At 38.4% G+C, this 22,362-nt stretch overlaps 1 protein-coding gene across 5 annotated transcripts in view; it reads right to left on the bottom strand.

Annotated features, from left to right (window-relative positions):
• The window catches only part of KAT6B (lysine acetyltransferase 6B), a 180,067-nt gene that overhangs the window by 24,678 nt on the left and 133,027 nt on the right, over positions 1-22,362 (bottom strand). For 2 of the 5 annotated variants that reach the window (XM_065893772.1, XM_065893773.1), the window contains 5 exons: positions 22,235-22,356; positions 20,572-20,687; positions 18,333-18,474; positions 14,740-14,901; positions 11,551-11,644 (listed from right to left, as the gene is read on the bottom strand). In XM_065893772.1, coding sequence (XP_065749844.1) covers positions 11,551-11,644; positions 14,740-14,901; positions 18,333-18,474; positions 20,572-20,687; positions 22,235-22,356 — 636 coding nt within the window. The remainder of the gene's footprint in view (positions 1-11,550; positions 11,645-14,739; positions 14,902-18,332; positions 18,475-20,571; positions 20,688-22,234; positions 22,357-22,362) is intronic. The other 3 variants (XM_065893775.1, XM_065893777.1, XM_065893776.1) reach the window with 2 other exon arrangements.

The raw sequence follows: 22,362 nt of genomic DNA on the forward strand, positions 1-22,362 counted from the left end.
AATGTTTTCATTGAAGCAATGAATACAAACTATTCTATAAGAGCTATTTATTTGCTCTTATTTATGACAAGCTTAGTTTAAAAAAAGATACATAAATAAATTGTTAGCTGCACTGCCTCATGCAACTCATTTCAATATATTCAGTAAAAGTCACCCTCTGAATAAATCACCAAGAGCTCAATTTTCAACCTTGATGTTATCTTTAGCATATTAAAATATAGTGTACTTCAGCCCAATGTAATAAAGCAGTCATGACAAAGGCTTCTAGTGCAACATATTATAATGAGAAAATAAGGAAAAATAGCCATTTTCCTTATTATATTATAAACTAGGAGCCTATTAAAATATATGTCATCATTATACTTGATTACACAGGTCAAAACATGTCTTCTAAAACCCAGCAGAAGTCTGAGGATACAGCTGCTGGTTCTATCTTCCAACAAGTGTCATGGTGGAGGTGGGGAAGCAGTTATTTTCTCAGAAAAGGCCATAAAGGACTCGAGCCCCATTTCAAAAGCATAACTTATTATTCTTTAATGGTTGCCTTGCCTGTGCTCACCCGGGGAGGACAGCTGCTGGGAAAGCTCTGCAGAGAGAAGCCTTCTTGACAGTTTCCAAGGACTAAAGTTGGAATTCTCCTTCCAAAATAAATGCATGAAGAAACGAATTATCTGATAGAAGTAAGGAAAAGATAAGTGTCTCTTCGACCAACTGTGTGTAAATGTGAATTCTGTCACAGCTCTCATTTCTCTGCCCAAGGTTTATAGTAACTTAACGACAGCCTCCTTTCTGATGCAACTTATATGATCCTAAGATAGAGGCTGCCCTTGAACAAAAATACCAGACCTCAAAAGAAGGCAGGGCGTACCTGACATCATTTAGAAGTAAGCAAACCAAATTAATTTGGTGTGATTAATTATGTTCTAATAATATAAAATTCTTCTTCCTAAGAATCATGTGTGTGAAGAGAAAGTACATTAAGAAAGCTCTTCCAGAGGTAATTCATTTAACATTTATTCAATATATAATATTCAATATATAATAAGGACCTACTCAGTGCCAGGCTCTTCCAGGAGGTGAGATTACAGCTGAGAACAAAGACTCTACCTCCATCATGGGTAATAAACCATGAATATTTAAGACATATGCAACTTTCTAAATGATTTTGCACTTACTCAGCCTAGAACATGTTTTTTATGGTCAATGCCATTGAAAAAAGAGAAAATTATTAAATAAAAATTGTATAAGTAGGTAAATACCACATGTCAAATGTACAGCTCTTTCATTCAGTTTGCTTAACTCCTCACAGGAGGTCAGAGTGTTTCAGTCATAGATCATGTACCTAAGACACACTGTCATGGTCTCTCAGAACACATCCTTGATGCTTGGCTTATGGGGCTCACAAATGGGGGAAAGTGAAATATTTACCCTGCAGCCTACCCAACAGAGAGTCGATGCCCCTAGGGAGTGCTGCATGACTTCTACCCCACCAGGGAGAAGACAGAATTCATATGCCTGCCAGGGTAAAAGGATAAGTCTGCTCAGGGTGAGGTGACTGGCACCAGAGCTATGAAGTTTAGCACCATCTCTGGCTACCTGGACTGGTTCCTGGTTCACTTGTTGGAAAGTGTAGCCCTAAGTCAACCACAATGGCGCAGAGATGCCCAGAGACCCTCGCTAGAGCATCGGGTGTCTCACCAGGGCCTGTCAGGCTAGGACCCAGTTCCTGTGGGCTCGCCCTGATGTTGTACTCAACTTGCCCTCCGAGAGAAGCTAGTGACTCCTGTCCAGTCTTGGTTCTTTAGAATTTACGGTAAAACGTGGTACACTGGAACCCAAATTTCTAAATTAAATTTAGAAACCAAATTTCTAAATTAAAACTCCTATTTACTGGGCTTCCCTGGTGGCGCAGTGGTTGAGAGTCTGCCTGCCGATGCAGGGGACACGGGTGCGTGCCCCGGTCCGGGAAGATCCCACATGCCGCGGAGCGGCTAGACCCGTGAGCCATGGCTGCTGAGCCTGCGCGTCCGGAGCCTGTGCTCCGCAACGGGAGAGGCCACAACAGTGAGAGGCCCGCGTACCGCAAAAAAACAAACAAACAAACAAACAAAAAACCCTCCTACTTTTTATAGGAGATAGGCCAGTCAGGATCAAAAACTCGTTCCAAAAAAGCAATTTTCAGGTAGGATGAAATTACTCTAAATCTTTGCTTAACAGTATTCTTAAATTTTATTTAAATTGTGTTTTGAAAAACAAGTTTGTAAGTGGTAGCTCTTTTAAAGTAATCTACTGAAGGCTGTTAAAACCGGAAGTTGCTAGCTGATAACCTGAGATACTGTGAAATGTATTCCTCTATTTAGATATACAATATAACATTTAAGCTAGTAGCTAGCATCTAAGATACAGGGGAAGAAGTTTTCTCTTTGAGAGAGTTAATATGATTAGCCTCTCAACATCACACCCTTCTAGGCAGAGATGCAGGATGTGACTTTCTAATTCTGCTTGATGGACCTAGAAGGGCAGAGAAGTAGGGAGAGCAGGAAAGCAGAGAAAAGATGCTTTCTCATCTAAGTGGTGCTTCCTCAAGAAATCAACCAAGAGTTATAAGGAGGCTAAAGGAAAGACAAGCTTAGGTCTGGACTCTCTGAAGTACCTAATGAAGAGATCTGTGTCATTAGAACCAGACCAGCGAAAGAATGAGGGCGTGGAAAATTAACCCATTAACTGTCAGTGAGAGTGAAACTAGATATTAAATTGTACCCAGAAGCATCCTTCCATAAAAGTTTATTGTATTTCTTATTTTCCTTAAGTCCAGGTGTGTGTGTGCACACACACCATTCTTAAGAAATCGGAACAAGTACAAGGACACTGCTAACCACACTGCGACGTGACCAAGTTCATAACTTGTAGGCACAAAACTGGGTCATCTGCAGCCATCTTCTAGCAGCACGCACTAATGACAGACTCAGTTTGTAAACAGTATACATTCCCCATGAAAGCCAAAGTGAAACCTCTCAACATATAAGATCATAGAAAAGAACAGCAAAGGGGATTTCCTAAAATGAGTGCCTAACTCATTCCACCACTCCTAACTCCTCTAGAGTGAGTTCTGTGCCATTAAGTACAACCCTGACACATCGTACAGTATTTTAATATTGAATAAAGAAAGCCAAGAACTGAAGCTGCTTACAAACTTTTATGATTAGCCTACAAATAGACAGTCGTTTTTAAAATGACTGAAGGTAGAGGTAACTGACAATTTATGTAATTGACAAACTTGTCATCTGTATACCAGTCTCAAGAAAACTATAGATTTATGTTTGTAGACTCTTGGACCCAACTGTCATCTACCCTTTATAGCTCCCCTAAGAGAAAGTCAAGTCTGAAACAAAGAAGAAAAAGTTAATACAAGATTTAGAATTCTTATAATTCAAGTTAGTATGTTTTATTATTTTAAATTAGCAAAGAGTATTGAATTTCATCAAATGCCTTTTCTCAGTTTGTACTAAACAACCCATCTGGTTATCACTTTTTGTTTTCTCTTTGATTTTATCCATCAGTGCTCCCCTCTCCTCTTTCCGCCAATGCTCCAGTCTCTCTAGCTTAGAAACAAAAACAACCTACAGCCCTTGACAGTCGAGCTTTTTGAATCTACTTCTTTAAATTCCACGTATACACAGTCCTCCAAAGTATACTTTTTACACCTTATCTTAACCTTCTTCTCTGGGGCACTGAACAGTGGCTGGGGAGTGACCTTAGACAAGCTTCTTAGTGTCTCTGTGACCTGCAAAGAGATATGATAACAGTAACCAACCCTAGGGTCTTTGCAAGGATTAAGCGAGTTAATGTGTGTGATTTGGGTGACAGTGCCTGACACATAGTAAGTGCTCTAGAAATGTCAGCTATGATTATAAGTACCATTGTTGTTGAAATACTGACCTCTTTTGGCTTCCCTGACACCATTTTTTCTCTTGATCCTCTTCCTACTTCTGGACGCTTTACAATTCTCTTGATGACTTCATCCTCTATTAGCCCCCGGAATGTTGGAACTCCAAGAACGCCATCCTCAGCCCTGTTTCCCTACACTCTCCCTGGGTTGTCCTCATTCACACCTATGGTTTCAACCACTATGGCACACCCACGATTCCCTGTAGGCTCCCCCTACTGCATACCCTTACTGAACTCTGAACTCCATGGGAAGCTGCACATGGATGCCTAAAATCACAGCAAAGGCAACGTGGCCAAAGCTGCACTCACTACCTTTCCAAGCTCAGTTCATTCACTTATTCAAATAGTATTTACTGAGCACCACTAGGTGCCTGGCAGAGTTCTACCTGCTGCAGAACGAACAGGAAAACACCTGCCTCATTTCCACACATCCTCATTGCCATTGCCCTACATCAGGCCTTCCCTGACTCTTGCTTCTTAAATTAATTTGCTTTTTAGTTACAACAAAAGGTATAAGGAAATTAAAATTGCCTGTAATTCTAATTCTAGAGTTAATATGGAAGTGTATTTCCTTTCTTTCTGTCCATATACTATTTACATAATCGAGAACATATTATATATACAATTTTGAAAGCCACTTATTTATCATAAGTATTTTCTTATTTTATTAAAAATTCTTCAAAACATAATTCTCAATGGCTAATAATATTCCATTATATGAATGTACCGTTCTCAGGGGAATGGTTCTCTCTTACCTTTGAATACTGAGGTTATTCTGTTTTTGTTTTTGTTTTTTTTTCTATTGTCAGTAGTTTCCTCACCCGTACAATGAGGTTAAAATAAAAGCACACATCTCAACAGCTGATGTGAGGACAGAATGAGTCAGGACTCCTACGACAGTGACTGGCACATATTAGACACTCAGTAAATGTCAGCAATGTTGCTGCCCCCAGTGATTTTCCTTTTCTGCACATTCTGTGTTCATGTCCTCTGCTCATTTTTCCATTAGGGTTTATGTTTCAACACTATCAAACCTTTACTTTTATATTCATTTAAATACTATAGGTATCAAAACTTTGCCTGGTATATTTGTTGCAAACATCTTTCCCATTATGTTTACTTTTAAATATTAATACTTTTTCCTACATAGAAGTTTTACACTTTTATACAGTGAAGTTTATGTATTTTTTGTGTGACTTCTTTCATTCTTTTAATGCTTAGGATGTCCTTGACCATCTAAAGATTAGATAAATAATTAGATATCCTTTCTTCTACTTTTTTTCTTTTTTAAAAAATTATTTATTTAGTTAGTTAGTTTTTAAATTTTTTGGCTGTGAGGCATGTGGGATCACAGTTCCCCGACCAGGGATCGAACCTGCACCTCCTGCATTGGAAGCGCAGAGTCTTAACTGCTGGACCGCCAGGGAAGTCCCCTCTTCTTCTTTTTTAATGTCTTTATTTTTGTTAACCCCTAAGTCTTTAATCTACTTGGAGTTTCTTTTGTTGTTATCCAGACATCTAACATGTTTCCTTACATGGCCATGCTTTTGAATATGCTGTTTCCCTCAGCCTGGAATGTTTTCACTTTAACTTCTCATGCCATGAGCTCTCAATATCTACTGTAGAAATATACTGCCCAGCAATTGATGGCTTGTCACACCCGGCAAGAGCTATGTCTTCTTCATTTTTGTTGCTGGTATATAGCAGAGTGTAGACTAAGGTGCCCCAATCAAAAAATGTTAAATGAAGAGGTAAGAAATGAATCTTCTCATCCTTCTCCATTATCCAGTTTAGAATCTGATAAATGCATTTACACAAACACACAAGTAAGTGCTGATGCCAGCCTCTTTCACCATGACCTGGCACAATGTCCTGCAACCTACTGCTGAATCAGCTGCTTTCCCTGAGTCTCTCCCAGGTCAGTCAAGGAGCATGGATTTTGTATCCTGCTCCCCAGGCAGGGTTTGGGCTCTGCAGACTTGAGTAAAAGCTTGTTATCTGCTGGGCAATGGCCCAGCCAAGCAGAGTCCTAAAAAACTGAAAGTATATATAACAGACTCTCACCGCTCTGTAAGAATGTATCAGTCAAAATCTGCCCAAGCTACTTACTATAGCACTTTTAAAATTGTGACATATTGGAAACAACCTATATGTCTATACCTAGGAGACTAGGTGAATACAGTACATACATCCACACACTGGAGAACTATGCAGCTGTAGAAGAAAATAAGAAGATCTCTATGAAGTGGCATGGAGTGATTTCCAGGATATATTCTTAAGCGGAAAAAAGCAAAACGTAAAAGACCGTCTGTAGTATGCTACCTTTTGTGTAAGAAAGGAGGAGAAATTAGAAGACACACATCTATTTTCTCATTTGTACCAAAAGAAACACAGGAAGGATAAACTAGATACTAATAAGATTGGTGACGTGCAGGAAAGAGTCAGGAATGGGACTGGGGGAGGGAGGGGAGGAGGGGAATGGCACTTGTCTGAGTATACCTTCTAATATAGTTTCAACTTTGAAAATCATGTTAATGTTTTATAGTCTTAAAAAAAAAAAAACAAGGATAGAGAAAAACTAAAGTGGATAACAAACAGAAACAAATAAGCCTAACTGTATTTGAAATGAATAATATAACCTCCCTGAAGGGGGAAAAATTAAAAAAGAACTAACCTCACTAACATTTGGAAACAGTACTTTAACTAAAAGTACACTCAGGGTAAAGTCAAAAAGCGCTACATACAAAAACTGACCTCTGGTTAGGAGGTTTGTTTTACACAGTGGTATGAGCTAGCAATTCTAAAACTACTTAATGTGTATTCTAGGACTGAGCCCATAAATAAATATATTGTGGGTAATGGAAGTCAGGTTTCTCACTATCGGAGAAGAGAGTTACAAATGCAGAAATATGGAAGGATAGACTAAAACCTTGCAGTGGTGTTGATCTGGAATGCTAAGGAAGTGGCTGAAGGATCAGACATGTCAGAAGGACACAGGAGCCAGCTTGAAGCAGTTCCCACTGAATAAATCTGGGGCAATGTAACATCAAAATACACAATGGAAGCAACAGGTTATAATCCAAAGAATAAAATAAAAATCCATGAGTAGTCCATAATTATATAAATTAAAGACTAATGAAATAAATGAATTATTTAACTAAAAAATTAATAAAGGAAGCTCTTCCCTACAGTAAATGTCAACAAATAAGTAGAATATACAATGGGATTTAAAAAAATCACCATTTGGCAGTTACCAAAGTAATAACGATTTTAGCTAAGAATCATAAATAAATGCTAAAAGTAGTAGGTAAAAACTGGATGAGAAACAGGATATTTACATAATCCCGAAGTATCTTCTTACCAGATATTTACTGATTACAAAGGGAAAAATGTTATTTTACAATGAAGAAACCTGAAAGGTACCACCTCAAGCCAGTGATGGGACAAATAAATGATCATGTAATCCTGATAAGAGGCACTGAGGAGGACCCAGCAGCACTTCTGTGGTATTCCTGCCCAAAAAATCGAGAACTTGAATATGACCATGAGAATACATCAGACAAACCCAAACTGAGGGACACTGTACAAAATAAATGGCCTGTACACTTCAAAAATGTCAAGGTAACAACAAAACAAAACAAAAAAATGACTAAGGTATTATTCCAGATTACTCAAGAGACATAACTCAACATGAGATCTTGGACTGGGGAAAAAACATTTCCGCCCCCCCCCACCGGAAAAGGGCATTAGTTGAAAACTGGCAAAATTTGGAATTTGAACAAGGTAGAGAGATTAGATAATAGTGCTGAATTAACATTAACTTCTTGGTTTTGATAATTTGTGGTTACATGTGAGAGCATCTTTGTTTTTAGAACAACACTCTGAAATAGTAAGGGTAAAGGTGCTATAGGTCTGCAATTTACTCTCAAATGATTCCGAAAAAGAAATACATCTCAATATGATAGAGAGGGATGGGGAGGGAGTGGGAGGGAAATAAAAGCAAAAAGCAGATGTGATTAAATGTCAATATCTGGGGAACTGAGGTAGAGAGTCATATGGGAATTCTTGGTGCCATTTTTATAACTTTTCTCTAAGTCTGAAATTATTTCAAAATTAAAGGAAAAATAGTAAGCTGGATAAGGCATTGCTGGGCAGCTCTGGCAGCAGGGGCAGGGCATGGCCTAGCAGGGAACACGCGGCTGCCCCAGGATCCAGCAACACCCTGGGAGGAAAAGCAGCTACTTGCCTTGTCCTGGGCGGCTGGGAAGTAGGAATCACAAAAGTTTCGTGGAGCGGGGGCTTCTCTGAAGTTTTGACATGCCTGGTGGGGATGGAGAATGGGTGTGTGTGTGTGTGTGTGTGTGTGTGTGTGTGTGTGTGTGTGTGTGTGTTTAGAAAGAGACGGGGAGGACTTTAAAATTTTCTGACTGAGGGAGAGAGGGAATCTCAGAAACCAGGAGAGAAAAGGAGATGGAGTATCAGCTTCAACCCATGACAAGTCACTCCTTCCTCTAGCCACTTAAGTTTTGGGCAGAGTTACAAAACCCCTGAGTTGGTTTATGAGCAGATTGGGAGTTGGTGCCCTTTAGTCACTCCGGCAAAGCTCTGCAGATGACCTCCTGGGAAGCCCTGCTCAGACACATCCCAGACAAGCTGTCCTAGGAAGACACAGACAACAACATTATTCCAAGGACAGCATTTGGTCCTGGGATGAGCATTCCACCTCTTGACTGTCCTGGAGAACAGTGTTCAAAGCTTTGGATTCACAGTTCTTTATATACACACAACACATCATTTTTCGCTCATGTCTGTGATCCAGTGTGCCAACGGGCAGCTGGGCAAAGAACAGCTTTCCTTCTGTCGGTATCTTGTTTTGGCTTCCTGAACCAGCAGTAATTATAGACAAAATAAAGATTTCCTGCCTTACAACTTTCTTTGAATTACTGAAAATACCTCCCCGACCAAAAGACCCTCAGGCTCATGTACAAACAGAAATAAAATAAATCTAACCGTTAAAAGGTTCCTTTAAAAAACAGAGCAGATTTTAGAAAACCTGTAACCCCAGTTATCTGTTTTTCCCTGAGTTCTGAAATGTAAGGTTGACAAGGATTATGCGAGGTCATGGGGTTTATCTCCTACTTCTGCAAAAGACTGGATCTAATCATCATAGAAAGATATTTATCTACTATTATTTTAAGTAACTCCAAAGAAGGAGATGCTATCAATTTTTTCAGCAGCCTACTCTATCTTCTTTAAAACCTGTGTAGCCAAGGAATTATTTTTTCGCTTTAAATTGAATTTCTGTTGGGTTTACACCAGTCCCCATTTTCTCTGAGTGCTATAAAATTCTTCCCCTGGTCTTCTCTTCTCTGAAGAAATAGCACCAATTCCCTTTCAACTTCATTCAAATCATTCATCATATTCCTTAACCCTCTCCAGTGCAGGATGATACCAAGGGTATATGAAAGAGAAAATCTAAAATGACACCTGTAGCACTGCATTGCCTGGATGCACCCTAATGGATGGCATTTATCATGATGGCCCTGAGCCATCCAGATAGGTTCCACTGTGTTCCCTAGTTCATGTTTTAAAAAAACAGAGTAGACTCTAATACAGTTTTCATTTGAAGGGAATGTCTTTGTTCCTGGGTTGTTATTTTATGCATTAAGGCCTCAGTACCAGATCACACTGTACAAGTCAGACGTTACTGTATTTAGAGACTTGCATTTTTACCTGGTAAGTACCAGTCCCTTTTAAATTTTAGGTGGAAAATTATCGTGGGCAGTGACCATATCACTTAGGAGATTCAATACAACTTAACAAAAATACATCTAATGCAGATTATTGAGTGCACTGTCCACCTGAATACAAAAAAGGTATCCAAGGAGTTGACAGTAAGTTGGAAGTATGACACTTAGATCAAATAATTACCACAAAAGAATGAATTGAGTCTAAGTGCTATACTGCAGAGATACGCAGCAAAGAAGAGAATGGGATGAAACTCCAGGAGGTGGGATCAAAAAGAAGAGGCTCCTGAGCTAGCTCTTTAACAATGGGTAGGATTTTGAACAGACAGAGGCTGGAGAAGGAAGAAGTGGTCATTTCAGGAAGGGACTGCACAAAGAATGGAAGTATGGGAACCTGCTCAGAATATTTGAGCAAATGGAGATTAATATATGAAATAATACATGAAAAAGCCTAAAACATAGGCTGGAACTAGCTGTTGGAAGATCTTGATTCGAGCTAAGAAGTTTGCCTTACTCTGTAAGCATGCAGATACTACCCAAAGTTTAAGGCTCGAATGGCTGCTATGCATACCAGAAATTATAGTATTTAGGAACAACTTGTGAACAGTGGCCCCAAAAATCTCCAAAACAACACAATTGGATTTGCCCTTAGAACTCATTACAACTAGGACTGTAAAGTAAAAATGGTAAACTTCTGGTAAGATGGCCCTCCATGGGATGACTAGATCAAGAAAGAAGAGTAAGACTAGGGTGACGAATTAAATAACTAGAAATGCCATCTGAAAATGTAAAAATAATCAATAAAGATACTTCAAAAAAGAATATCCTTCAATGTCAATAAATTATACAAATCCGTCCAAAGCTGCTATACGGTTATATTTTACACCCAAACTTTAACATTTCAACATCTAATAATATAGATTTAGACTCAACATGTTACTTCATGGTTTTCCTTGAGGACATTTACATTTTGCTTTTGCATCTGATGTACCTTATGAAGATTACATCATCTGCTATATTTTCCTTCTTTCAGTTTAAAATCTGGTAATGAAGAAGCACACAGTTCCTAGCAACAGATTTTTACAAGTGATTATTATCATGGGATATCCCGCCTTCGTGTTATCTGGATACTTTGAATCCATTCTCGAAATGCAGCCTTAATACTACATTAACACATCCAGTATAATATAAACAGGGAGGAAAAAAACTACCAATTTTTAAAAAACATTATCCTATGCGTACTTTAAAATAGTATTCCGATCTTCACTGAGGAGACTCAGAAGATACAAATGTGTATAAAAAAATATTTCTTGGGCAACCTCTAGATACGAACACTGTAATAATTTCTGTAATAGAAAAGGGAAATTAACAAAACAAGATGTTTATTTCTACCAGACAGCCAAGAAGGATAGGCTACCTAAAGAATTGTTTTTCTGAAGATAAAGATCCCTTTCCTGCTCTGTACTGCACAAGATTATAGGCAAAATTTTAGAAAGCTGAAAATCCTTTTAAATAACAATTCCTTTGGCTTTAATCACAAATAATTGCCTCTTTTGGTGCTAATGAGCATGAGCCCCACAGAATGGAATGTAATTCTGCCGGTTCATTCAGGGTAATGGCTTTGTGAGCTGGTGACACTGCCGAGAGATCGAGTCTCAATTTCCTAGAGTACAATAGTGAGCAGCAGTACATTTTTCACTTGAGGAAGATTTTCTAACCTATGTAAATATAAGTAGTAAACCCGTTATCTATTGATAAAAACAACAAAGTAGGTTAAATAAAGTTTTATGTGCTACTCTCCTTTAACAGCCATCAGCTCCCTGGATCATGAAAGTAAATAAAGTACTTCACTTACTGAAATCAATGAGAAACCGTCCAAATCCTTGCCTCTGGTGCTGGGGCATGATCATTATGCAGGAGACGTTATACTTCTGCTGGCAAAGCTTTTCCTGAGGGAAGGAGAGACAGATCAAGTATGTCAGAGCACTGCTGAAGTGGGCAATTCCCTGCACCTGCCATCGTCCTTGTACCACGGTCCACTAAGGTGAGCCAACGTGTTAGGTCAGGATCAAGCAGAATAATCCTACCGTCCTAATCAATCAAACTATCAGCTAACAACAAACTACCCACTCCAGGCATGCCTCTCAATTATATTTTATTCTTGAATGTCAGTACCATGAAATACGAATAAAGAATCCAAGGAAATGTGAGTCAAATGAAACAGAACACAGACAGTATGGAAGAAATGTTTTCCGTGCTCAAACAACCTGGGAGATGGGGATTAAAAAAAAAAACAACATCCCGAGAGTCACCCAGCGGGGTCAGTTAGGAATATTTTGCAAAAGGTCCCAGTGAAACTAAAATACTGTATGTGTGGGTAGACTTACACAAATACATTTCTCCTATGAGTAAATAAAGTAAAAAGCTGGAGAAATAATTAATCTGCATTTCAAAGTAGGACAACAAAACAAAAATGACAACAGCAACAAGAAATCCCCAAGCCTCCAAACCAAAGTGGAGGCCAAAATATTACCAACAGTCTGAAACCAGGAGGAAGACTGGAAAGAATATGGTGGGAAATGGTTCTTATAGTTCAAGAAAAATTTGCAATTTTCATGGGATATGGCATCAGAGCAGCAATATTTTCTTCAGGGTACATAGAAGCCGCCAAAACCTACACAGGGGAGATCTGGAAAAGGCTTTTGAGGTTGTGAATGCTCTGGCCAAATATAAACCACAAATTAGATTGACCACAAATGGTACTAACCACACCAAAGAATTACTTAGGAACACCCAGATCTTTAATGAACCTATTTGAAAGATCACAGGAAATGGTTGTAGAAAAAAACCCTACAGGGCAGAATTAAAGATTCCTTTGTGAAAAAGATGTGCTCCTGACTTTTGCACATTTGTAGCTGTCTGTGGAGTCTCCAAGAAATGAGGAGAAAGAAATGATGTGTGTCAATTTTCCTAAGAAACTGGATTGTCCATCACTGGCTGTGCACATCTGCGGCAAAGATTCAAATAATTAGTCTATTTTGCAAAGTCAGACAAATGGGTCACAAATCTAAAAAGAGATGTACTCTGGGTTTAAGGATTCATCCTTGATGCCGGTCTTTTCTTTGTCCCAAACTATTCTTACCTGTACACGATTTTTGGAAATCCCACCCAAGAGTTGTCCTTCCCCCACCCCAGCCCCTGCCCCCTGCCCTTTAACACATTACTACAGCTAAACTCTAATCTATGGATAAAATAACTCCTCCTCCTTTCCTTCCTGTTTTGAGTCATCTATTATGTGCTTGGAAAGTCACATGCATGTAATGGTTTACACTGAACTTTTCTAGATCATCTTGGCCATTCTCTGGCTATAACATCTAGAATTTGGTTTAAGTATAACCCCAAAGGGCCATAGTCCTTCACACTCCAATTGACATGTTAGAATATGGTTTAATTTGAGTCTACTCTTTTAACATGGCTGTTTTTTTAGATTAATTTTTGTTTTACTGCACTGCCAAAGAATATAATAGTATTCCGGGTATAGTAAGAAATGATAGTAGTTGCTGCCATACTATAAAAGAAACTGTGACAAAATGTAAAAACTTTATCTTGTTCTAAGTAAAATGTTGGGCTCCCTGGGAGGAAGAGAGGCAGAGATTTGAACCCCAAGAGTTACCAAGAACTGAGATCCAGAGGCCAACTTGAGACAAGGCAGGACAAGGGCAGCAGGCACCACTGAGCATCTGTTTTTAAACTCAGATACATTTAAAGAAACACCATTTTTGCACAGGAAGGACAGTTATAACCACTATTCTTTTCAACTCTTCGGAGAAAAAGATGTTTACACATCTATACAGAACGTAAAATGTTTAATAAGTTATATAGATTTCCTAGTTATTGTTTCACCTTGTGTTAATTCTCTATCACCTTTCGAATCCATACTTATAAAGTTAACTTTCTTCTTTTTCGTTTTAGAGCTTTACCAAATACGTGGATTAAGACGTTGAGGCTGTTTTCCACGAGTGCTGTCACTTATTCCTATTTTTGTTTATGGTCTCTGGATTGATTCTTAAATTTAGAAAAACTTCCGTATGCAAAGGACCTTCATATATATTCTACCTTTTGATCTTCCATGAAAATGACACTTCCATTAGGCATTCCATTTACATTATGCAACAGTAGAGTCAGTGAAATTCACTTATCACCTAACATGCACACACACATCATAAAAAAAATAAGATACAGGGTTTGGATCATTTTACCTTCTGCCTGGAAGTCTTATAATTACCATCCTGGCATATTAAACTATTTCCTAAGTACCTAAGAAAAGTTAAGGTCATTACCTGGTAAATATCTCCAAACTCAGATTTCCTTTATTACATATGAGTTATTGTTTCTCAGAAGCCTTTGAACAGAAGAATGTGAGAGAATTGCTCTGAACCAGTGAAAAAGACAAACTACATCCACTCACTATGTCAAGGGCTCCCCTGTGTTAACAGCTGGAGATAACTTAGGCTTTCTAAAGGTGGGGCTGCTTTAGATCTTAAAACAATAGCACAGAGAATAAGAGACAAAAGAGTAAAACCAGCCATTATATTAGCTTAACTGTCCAAATGCCAATGTCCTAACTCACTGAGATACTGATGATCACAGAGGAAACGCAAGGAGGAGAAATGAAAATTATCTTTTAAATGCTACGTTACATTGAAAGCTTCATGTTGACACCACTTAGGGGGAAAAGGGAAATAAGCTTAACATTTAGAAGATAAAAGATGCTAGGTGGTCTGCAAGGCAGCAATTATAACGTAATGTGAATGCTGACAGTCGAAACAGCAAACAGTGCTGAGGTCCTTTACACACTTCCTAGGCACGTTGCTTATTGTTTTTTGTTGTTGTTTTTAATGAGCTCTGAATAAGAATCTGAGCTTTTCAGAAACATGTGTCACTTATTCAAATTAGAGTCATAAAAAAGCCCTGTTTGAAGAATTGGGCTCTACCAAAAACATTTTGAAAAAGAAAATGAAGGTCATACTGGCTCTTGTTTTACCTTAGAGAAGTATCCAACCAGATGACAGCCCTTTTCATCATTTTTTGTAAGGACATAAAAAAGGAATGGCTCGACATCATAATACAACGTTTTGTGGTCCAGGAAGAGCTTGGCTAACAAGCAAAGGTTTTGGCAATAAATTTTGCTCATATTCCCATCAACCTAGCAAAGAGAAACAGACAACATTATTTAACATAAAAATACCACTCAAAATAAAATTGTTTCTTTTATACGGTATTTTGGAAAGTATATAATTTTATTTCCAAATCCCAAACTGAGCGATTAAAACACTCCATTAACCAAGTATAAAGTTTACCAGAAAATAGCTGTCATTTGGCAAATCAGAATTCTACCTTTTCTCTTAAATTGGGGTAAATTTTAGGTAGCTTAAATTTCTCTTTACACTACCTGAAGAAAGGCCACACTGCTAACAAAGAAGTAATTTTTATTTGCAATTTATTACGAGTAAAAAATGATTAAGCAGGTCCTCTCTGTTTGAACCAAGTAAATTGGAATTAAAGAAATGTAAAACGATCAAAATACTGCTCGAGGAAGTTAAACTTTATGTTGCTTTCAAAAGGGCTTCACATAAAAATAAAATAAATAAACTCTATTATCCTGATTCCTTAGAAGTGTGGATTAACAAAAGAGGCTTCCATTTTGGTTTTATTCCAAGCATCATTTTAAATATAATTGGAAAAGATAAAATTTCTGTGTTGGGAATACAGAGAAAGTGAGATGAATTTCAACCTACAATAAGTACCATGATTACAGTCTACTTCTCTTCAAAATAAAAGAATCAAGCTGTGATACTGACGGCTAGAGACAGAAGGCTAGGCACAAATGTCAATTTCTTTGATCAAATGTAGTTACCTGTTGAAAACAGAAAGCACAGCAGATTCTAGAATTTCCCTAGCACTTTTCTTAGGGGAAATGGATGTTTGCTAACCAGAGCTCTTTAACAATGAACTTGACCGTTCTCAAGTCTCCTGTGGACCATACAGGTTCTCACACTGCAAATTATTTTTAGACTTCGTATAACTATTTCCCTTGGATGAGACCTAGGTCCCACACATGGCAACATAATCAAATATGGGCAAGGGGCACAGAGGATACAATTCTCTTTTTAATTAAAGGAAGTTTTTATGTATTTGGGAGGATGGTCCTTTTGGAAATGGTAGCATATTACAAAAAGACAGAGATAGATGTAGGTATCCCTGAACCAGAAAAACAGAGAGATGACAATGCTGAAGCAAAATTCTTGTCAGTTGTGAAAGGTCTAAAATGGCATGCTTTCAAGAGGGATAAATAAAAGATAGGAAAGTAGTAATCTGTGATTATTATTCATTTATTTTATAAGTTACTTAGGACACTGCTAAGAGAAAATCTCCTACATGCTGTACTCTTAGTATTAACTCAGATTCTAGAATAGGGACCTTGGCACTTATCCAATCCAACTCCTTCAATAATTTTTATGCATAAATTTTACAGATCTGCTTCTGATTTTTCCCCTTTCATCTCTGTATGGTCCCAAAACACCTACCCTGAAATAGACCATTCTTATCAGGCTAACAAGACTGAGTCTCTCTTACCCCTGAGAAGACTCTCTCTGGATTTATGAGAGTTTCACCCCCTCAGGCAGAGTTATACTCATTTATTTAACAATTACTTAAAGCCAACAATGTGTTTCACCCTTTGAGAAACAATGAGACAATGATTTTCATTTTCTTTTGGTTAGAAGAAAGCTTCCAAGGCATTAAGAAAGGTGCCAAAAGTTAAGTGGAACTTGTGACATTCATTAATTAAGGTTCAACTGAGAGCAGCTCTGTTGTCTAAACCTGTTGGGGCTGGCCAAGTAGCATCCCAACAACAGGATGACAGCGACTTGCATTCGGCTTTCTCGTTAGCCCAGTGGCCCTCACTGGGGGTGACTTTTGTCCCCCAAGGGACATTGGCTATGTCTGGAGATGCTTTTCGTTGTTCTGACTGGAGGAGGTGTGGTGCTACTGGCATCTAGTGGGCAGAGGCCAGGGAAGCTGCTAAACATCCCACAATGCACGGGATGCCCCCTACACCAAAGAATCATCCAGCCTGAAATGTGAACAGTCCCCTGGTTGAGAAACCCTGTGGCTCCTGTTTAGTAAAAACGAACATATTACCAAATCTTCCTAGCAACAATACCCTTCTTCCTTCAAGCTTGCTGAAAGAGCCTGATATAACCAGGAAGAGGAGCTTTAAAAAATCATAAGATGGGCTTTCCTGGTGGCGCAGTGGTTGAGAGTCCACCTGCCGATGCAGGGGACACGGGTTCGTGCCCCGGTCCGGGAAGATCCCACATGCCGCGGAGCGGTTGGGCCCATGAGCCATGGCCACTGAGCCTGCGCGTCCAGAGCCTGTGCTCCGCAACGGGAGAGGCCACAACAGTGAGAGGCCCATGTACCGCAAAAAAAAAAAAAAAAAAAAAATCATAAGATACACTTGGAGTTACATGCGTTCTCTGATGAGTCTTGGGAAAAAAGTAATGGGTGCAAGACTGTCTGAGAGAGGAAGCCTGGTCTATGAGAGAAACCTATGTATGACCCTCCCCTACGTTAAATTTAATGCAAGACATTACAGACAAGAATTAAAGAGAAATGTGGGGCAGAATAATAAATTTCCAATCTGAACAACTCAGAAAAAGAGAATCTTAAAGTAAAATTGTATTTCAGAGAAAGAAGATATCATATCTGCTGTGCAAGGAAGGCTTGCTCTGAGCATCCAGGAATGAAAGCAATGTACCAAGATGGGTAACAGAGAAGAAAATAAGTCAGGGCAATGGAAGTGCTCAACCAGAGTGAGAGAATTAAGAAGGCCTGTGACTAGGCAATAACAGGAAAAAAGGCATGGCCTCCTCAAGGTACAACTGACTCAGCTAAGCTGGATCCCTGAAACTGACAATAGAACATGATGAAACAATGAAATGATATAGCAGCAAAGACCTTCTGCTACTAAATCATTTCTGAAAACACAAAATGTCTTCAAGAACACACAATGACAGACACATGGCCACAAGGGGTTCGTGTGAAGAGCAGAGCTCTCCAGGGGTGGCCATCTACCCAGATGGGGGTCGGGGGAGTCCCAACATCTGCTGGGGTCTCACCAAAAGATTATCTACCCTGCCAAGAAATGGATGGAAACACAGGTGGTTGTGTATTGAGGAGATATGTACAGCTGCTCAATTCCCTGAAAGAGTGAGCACCTGCCAGACATTGGCTGGAGCTGCTGAACAAAGCTAATTTCTCCTGCCAAAGAAAGTAGAATTTACGAAGAGCTGAGGAGACCATAAATTCACTGGCGAATATATCTGGTGCAGACAGGGATTTGGGAGAAGACAAAAAAGTTAATGTGATGGAGTAGGAATTCATCATCAATCTCAACGGTTGCTTAATATGGTTAGAAAAACATTCCAAAACATGGAGATATTTGAAAAAGCAGTCTGAATTTCAGTGCCAAAACTGAATATACTTTGTACCTTCTACGAACAAATCAGTACATAGTCAACAATTAGAAACACTAGGTTTCAAATGCTGAGTTTTTTATTTATACATGCTTACCTCAAATACTGAAAGGTCTTTCCTTCGGTAAATTTCATTTGCTGGAGGATGAAACCATCCACATTTCCTTGAGTGTCTTAACAAAATATTTTTACTTTTCATATATTTAAGACAGAATTCACACAGGTAAAGCTTTGGTAATCTGTTGAAATTTTAAAATCAAAGAATATAATCAGATTGACTATACTCCTGGGGAAAAATATTAAATACTGTTCTATTTTCTCTAAGCCATAAAAAGGCTGTATAATAGTATTTGAAAGAAGTAGTTTCAACAAAAGAAAAAGGAAAAAGAAAGCCAGTAGTAGAGTGTACAAACCTTATAGTATTTTTCAATCTAATAATATTTGCTGCCTTTACTTTGTGAACAAATAATTTGTTTCCTTAGAAATGTCCTATAGACAGCAAGGTTTTCAGACTTGGAACTATGACTCTAAAAACAATGGCGTCCGGTCATCCATGCATATTTTTTAAATTTCAGACTTAATGTCATAATTTCAACAGTACGTGTAATCAGTGGTGTAACTATAACAATCTTTTACTCAGAGAGAAGTGAATTCATTATTTTTAAAATGATCTGTGTACTTATAAGGCAGAGAAGTCCCAGAATTTAGTTGTTTCCATTTCTTATGGATGAGGTAACTTTAAAGTTATCATCAGTTGTACATGGTCTAAAGGAGTAAATATAGTCAAGTCAAAAGACCTTATTTGTTCCTACCAATTCCACCGACTCTTTGAATAAAATTAGACAAACAGCTTTCTCTCCTCTGCTGACTTTTTCTCCACCTTAAAAATTATACCATTTTTTACTTGTGCCCTATCATGCTTGAGTGGATATTGCTAATATTTACAAGAGAATGTTTAAAAGCACTTTCAACGTCTTTGGGGTTTAAAAATGGGGAGAAGTGTTTTGGGAAGAATTAGATACAGACTCATCACAGTAATTTCAAATCTTGGATTCATATGCAAAATTATTCAAAGCTCTTAGAACACATGATTTACAATTACCCATACAAGTAAAAGCTCATAGGTGTTTTTCAAAAGTTTTTAAGGAACATACAGCTAAGTGATATGAGCTGGGAAGAGAAACCAAGACTCCTGACTCTTAGTTTGTCACTTAACTTCTAGAACACCCTCCCCGTTTTCTCTGATGATTGGGCAGACACCCAAGAGAAAGAGAAAAGGATGATATCTATTCTAGAAGAAAAGCAAATTTGTGATTACCAGAAACTTTGCAGGCTAAAGCATTTGAGAAGATACTAATAAACTGTGCCCTGACATACCTGAAGGAAGAAATCTGTTCACAAGATACCCATTTTTAGATACATTAGTTCAAGACAATTTCACAGCTAATCTTAGTTCAAGACAAAAGAAAATTCTAGTACCATTATTTTCTCTTCAGTTTTAACAAGTTAGTCACAAATGGCTCTAAAAGTCAAGATTTGGGGAAGGGTCTCTTAAGGCTACCCACGCCCACCTACTTTCTCCCATTTTTCCTTCTTTTGCTATAATTTCTCTAAAAAAACTTGACAATAAAATGCCAGAAATCAGAGATAAAAGTAACAGGCCTAATTAGGAAAACGAAAAAGGCAACTGAGAAGAAACCACCAAATGTTTTACAACGGCTAATTTTTTTTCTTGATTTGGTTTCTTACACAAACAATACTTCCCCAATTAACCAAAGAGAGAAAAAAAACGATCTAAAAGTTAAAAGGCAAAATTTACAATACCTGTGTAACTAAGGAGTATAAGTCATTTACATACAACAATGAATACTATAAGAAGGTACTGGCAAAAGTAATAGTTTTGCAAGCACTTAGACTTGACTATCAGGACAGCCCTGGTGGCACACTGGTTAAGAATCCGCCTGCCAATGCAGGGGACGTGGGTTAGATCCCTGGTCTGGGAAGATCCCACATGCCTCAGGGTGACTAAGCCCGAGAGCCACAACTACTGAGCCTATGTGCCGCAACTATTGAAGTCCACGCGCCTAGAGGCCGTGCTCCGCAACAAGAGAAACCACCGCAATGAGGAGCCCATGTACCGCAACAAAAAGTAGCCCCCCGCTTGCTGCCACTACATAAAGCCCACACGCAGAAACGAAGAACCACTGCAGCCGAAAGAAAAAAAGAATTGACTATTAAAATTTATGTCCTAAGAATCACCTAATTCCAGCTTTAGAATGTTCCTTCCTCACATACGAGACATTAAGGTTGTATACCTGCCTGGCTTATTCCATTACCTTGCATATTCCTGTGGGTAAGGCGAGGAGTACCAGGTTTGGATTTCATATTTCCCAAATTCTATTACAGAAGGGTACCGGCCACAGTCTTCTACTCCACTTTCACACTCTATTTTCTGTCAGACAGAAAGAAAACAAAATATGAGGATTTCTTCACTTACATTTTGGTTCTTTCACCAGTGGATATGAAAATCTATCAAGACCAGAATTGTAATTGTGAATTTTCATGTTGTTGAAAAAAAACATTATAGGCCCTTGTGAAATAATAATCAACTTTGTATAAGATTCATATATAAATACCCTAAGAAACAGTATTACCAAGATAGGAAATGAATACCTGTTAATACATACAAATGTCTATTGAACTAAATTTAATGATCTGCCACAATGTATTAAAACTGAGGAAATTATAAGATGATGTGGCTGTTACACACTGTCACACGGTTACAGTCCCCTGTTCCCCCACCAAGTAATATTTAACCGGACTGTAGATAAATAATCAATTGCTAAGTTTGCAGTTTGATTCCCATCTCCTTTTACTCCCATGCAGGAGGTTAAGAACTCTGCTGGCCTGATCCACTGTGGCATTCCCTGGGTCTAGCCCAGTGCCTGACACAGACAAGAAATGTTCTTGAATGAAAATGCCAGTGTTGCCAGTTTGGAAAGAAAGGGCCTTGGATTTAGCAGTAACTTTCAGGTAATTGCCTGCTGTTCATCACGTCTATATACGAACGCCAGATACGGTCCCCCCAAATGGTCATATTTAAGGACTTCAAATCTCAGTGATGGCAGGGCGGGGTGGGGGGAATTTAACATTTTATCTTAGCCAAAGGAAACACTACAAAGAATGCAGAATGAGGAATGGAAATATCCAAGGGCCCCACAAGTAAAAATAAGCACAAGTATTTAGCCCAAGTGGCTGCTACAAAAAATAAAGCTTAAGAGCCTATAGATAGCCCCTACTCCCCCAAAAAGGAAGTGAGGTGGGGGTGGGAATCTATCCATGAATATGGTGCCCTGGAAACAGAATGTGGTCTACTGACAGAAGAATTCACAATCCATAATAAATTTGTCTTTCAGAAGTCCAACAGCCTTTCCTTTCAATGTTTTGCTGACAATAAGCTATGTAGAGTTAACATGTTAAGGGGAATCATTTAAAGAAATTACTAGACGATGAAAATAAAAGTGATTACAACTGATCATGCAACACAATATTGCCTTCGCCAATGCCCAACAGTTAAAATCAGGAGACATTTTTCATATGGCTGGCCACCTGTGCTGGAAGAAACATCGGTCAATTTAAAAGTGATGTTCTTCTTTTTGTGAATGATTTAAAAGGACTATTTTCTTAATTTGACCAAAAATAATCAGAAATCTATTCCTTCACCCCTAGAAGCATTTTTCAAAATCTGCCTCAATAACTGCTCCTCTGGCCTATTCTGTGAGACTAGCTGAGCCATTACCAACTTTTAAGAGTGGAGACAACACTATATAAAGTGATAACTTTCGAATGTACAGTCAACAAAAATGATGGTAACAGTTAAAGAACCACAAAAGATTTTGAGGGGGATTCTTTATAAAATCAAGGCAGTTAATTTCATAGTACTCATATATAAAGGTCACGTATTTTCCTCATTACTAGAATGCAGTATCCTGGCCTTACCTCCCAAGACAGTTCCTGGGCCTGCTTAAAAACATCCAAATCCTCTTCAGTAACGGTATCCTTGTTTCCAATCACATTTATATCTGTACTTTCTTGTTTGATGCTTATTTTGATTTCTGTATCTGTCA

The sequence above is a fragment of the Phocoena phocoena genome, chromosome 16, assembly GCF_963924675.1.
Source record: "Phocoena phocoena chromosome 16, mPhoPho1.1, whole genome shotgun sequence".
Classification (NCBI taxonomy): domain Eukaryota; kingdom Metazoa; phylum Chordata; class Mammalia; order Artiodactyla; family Phocoenidae; genus Phocoena; species Phocoena phocoena.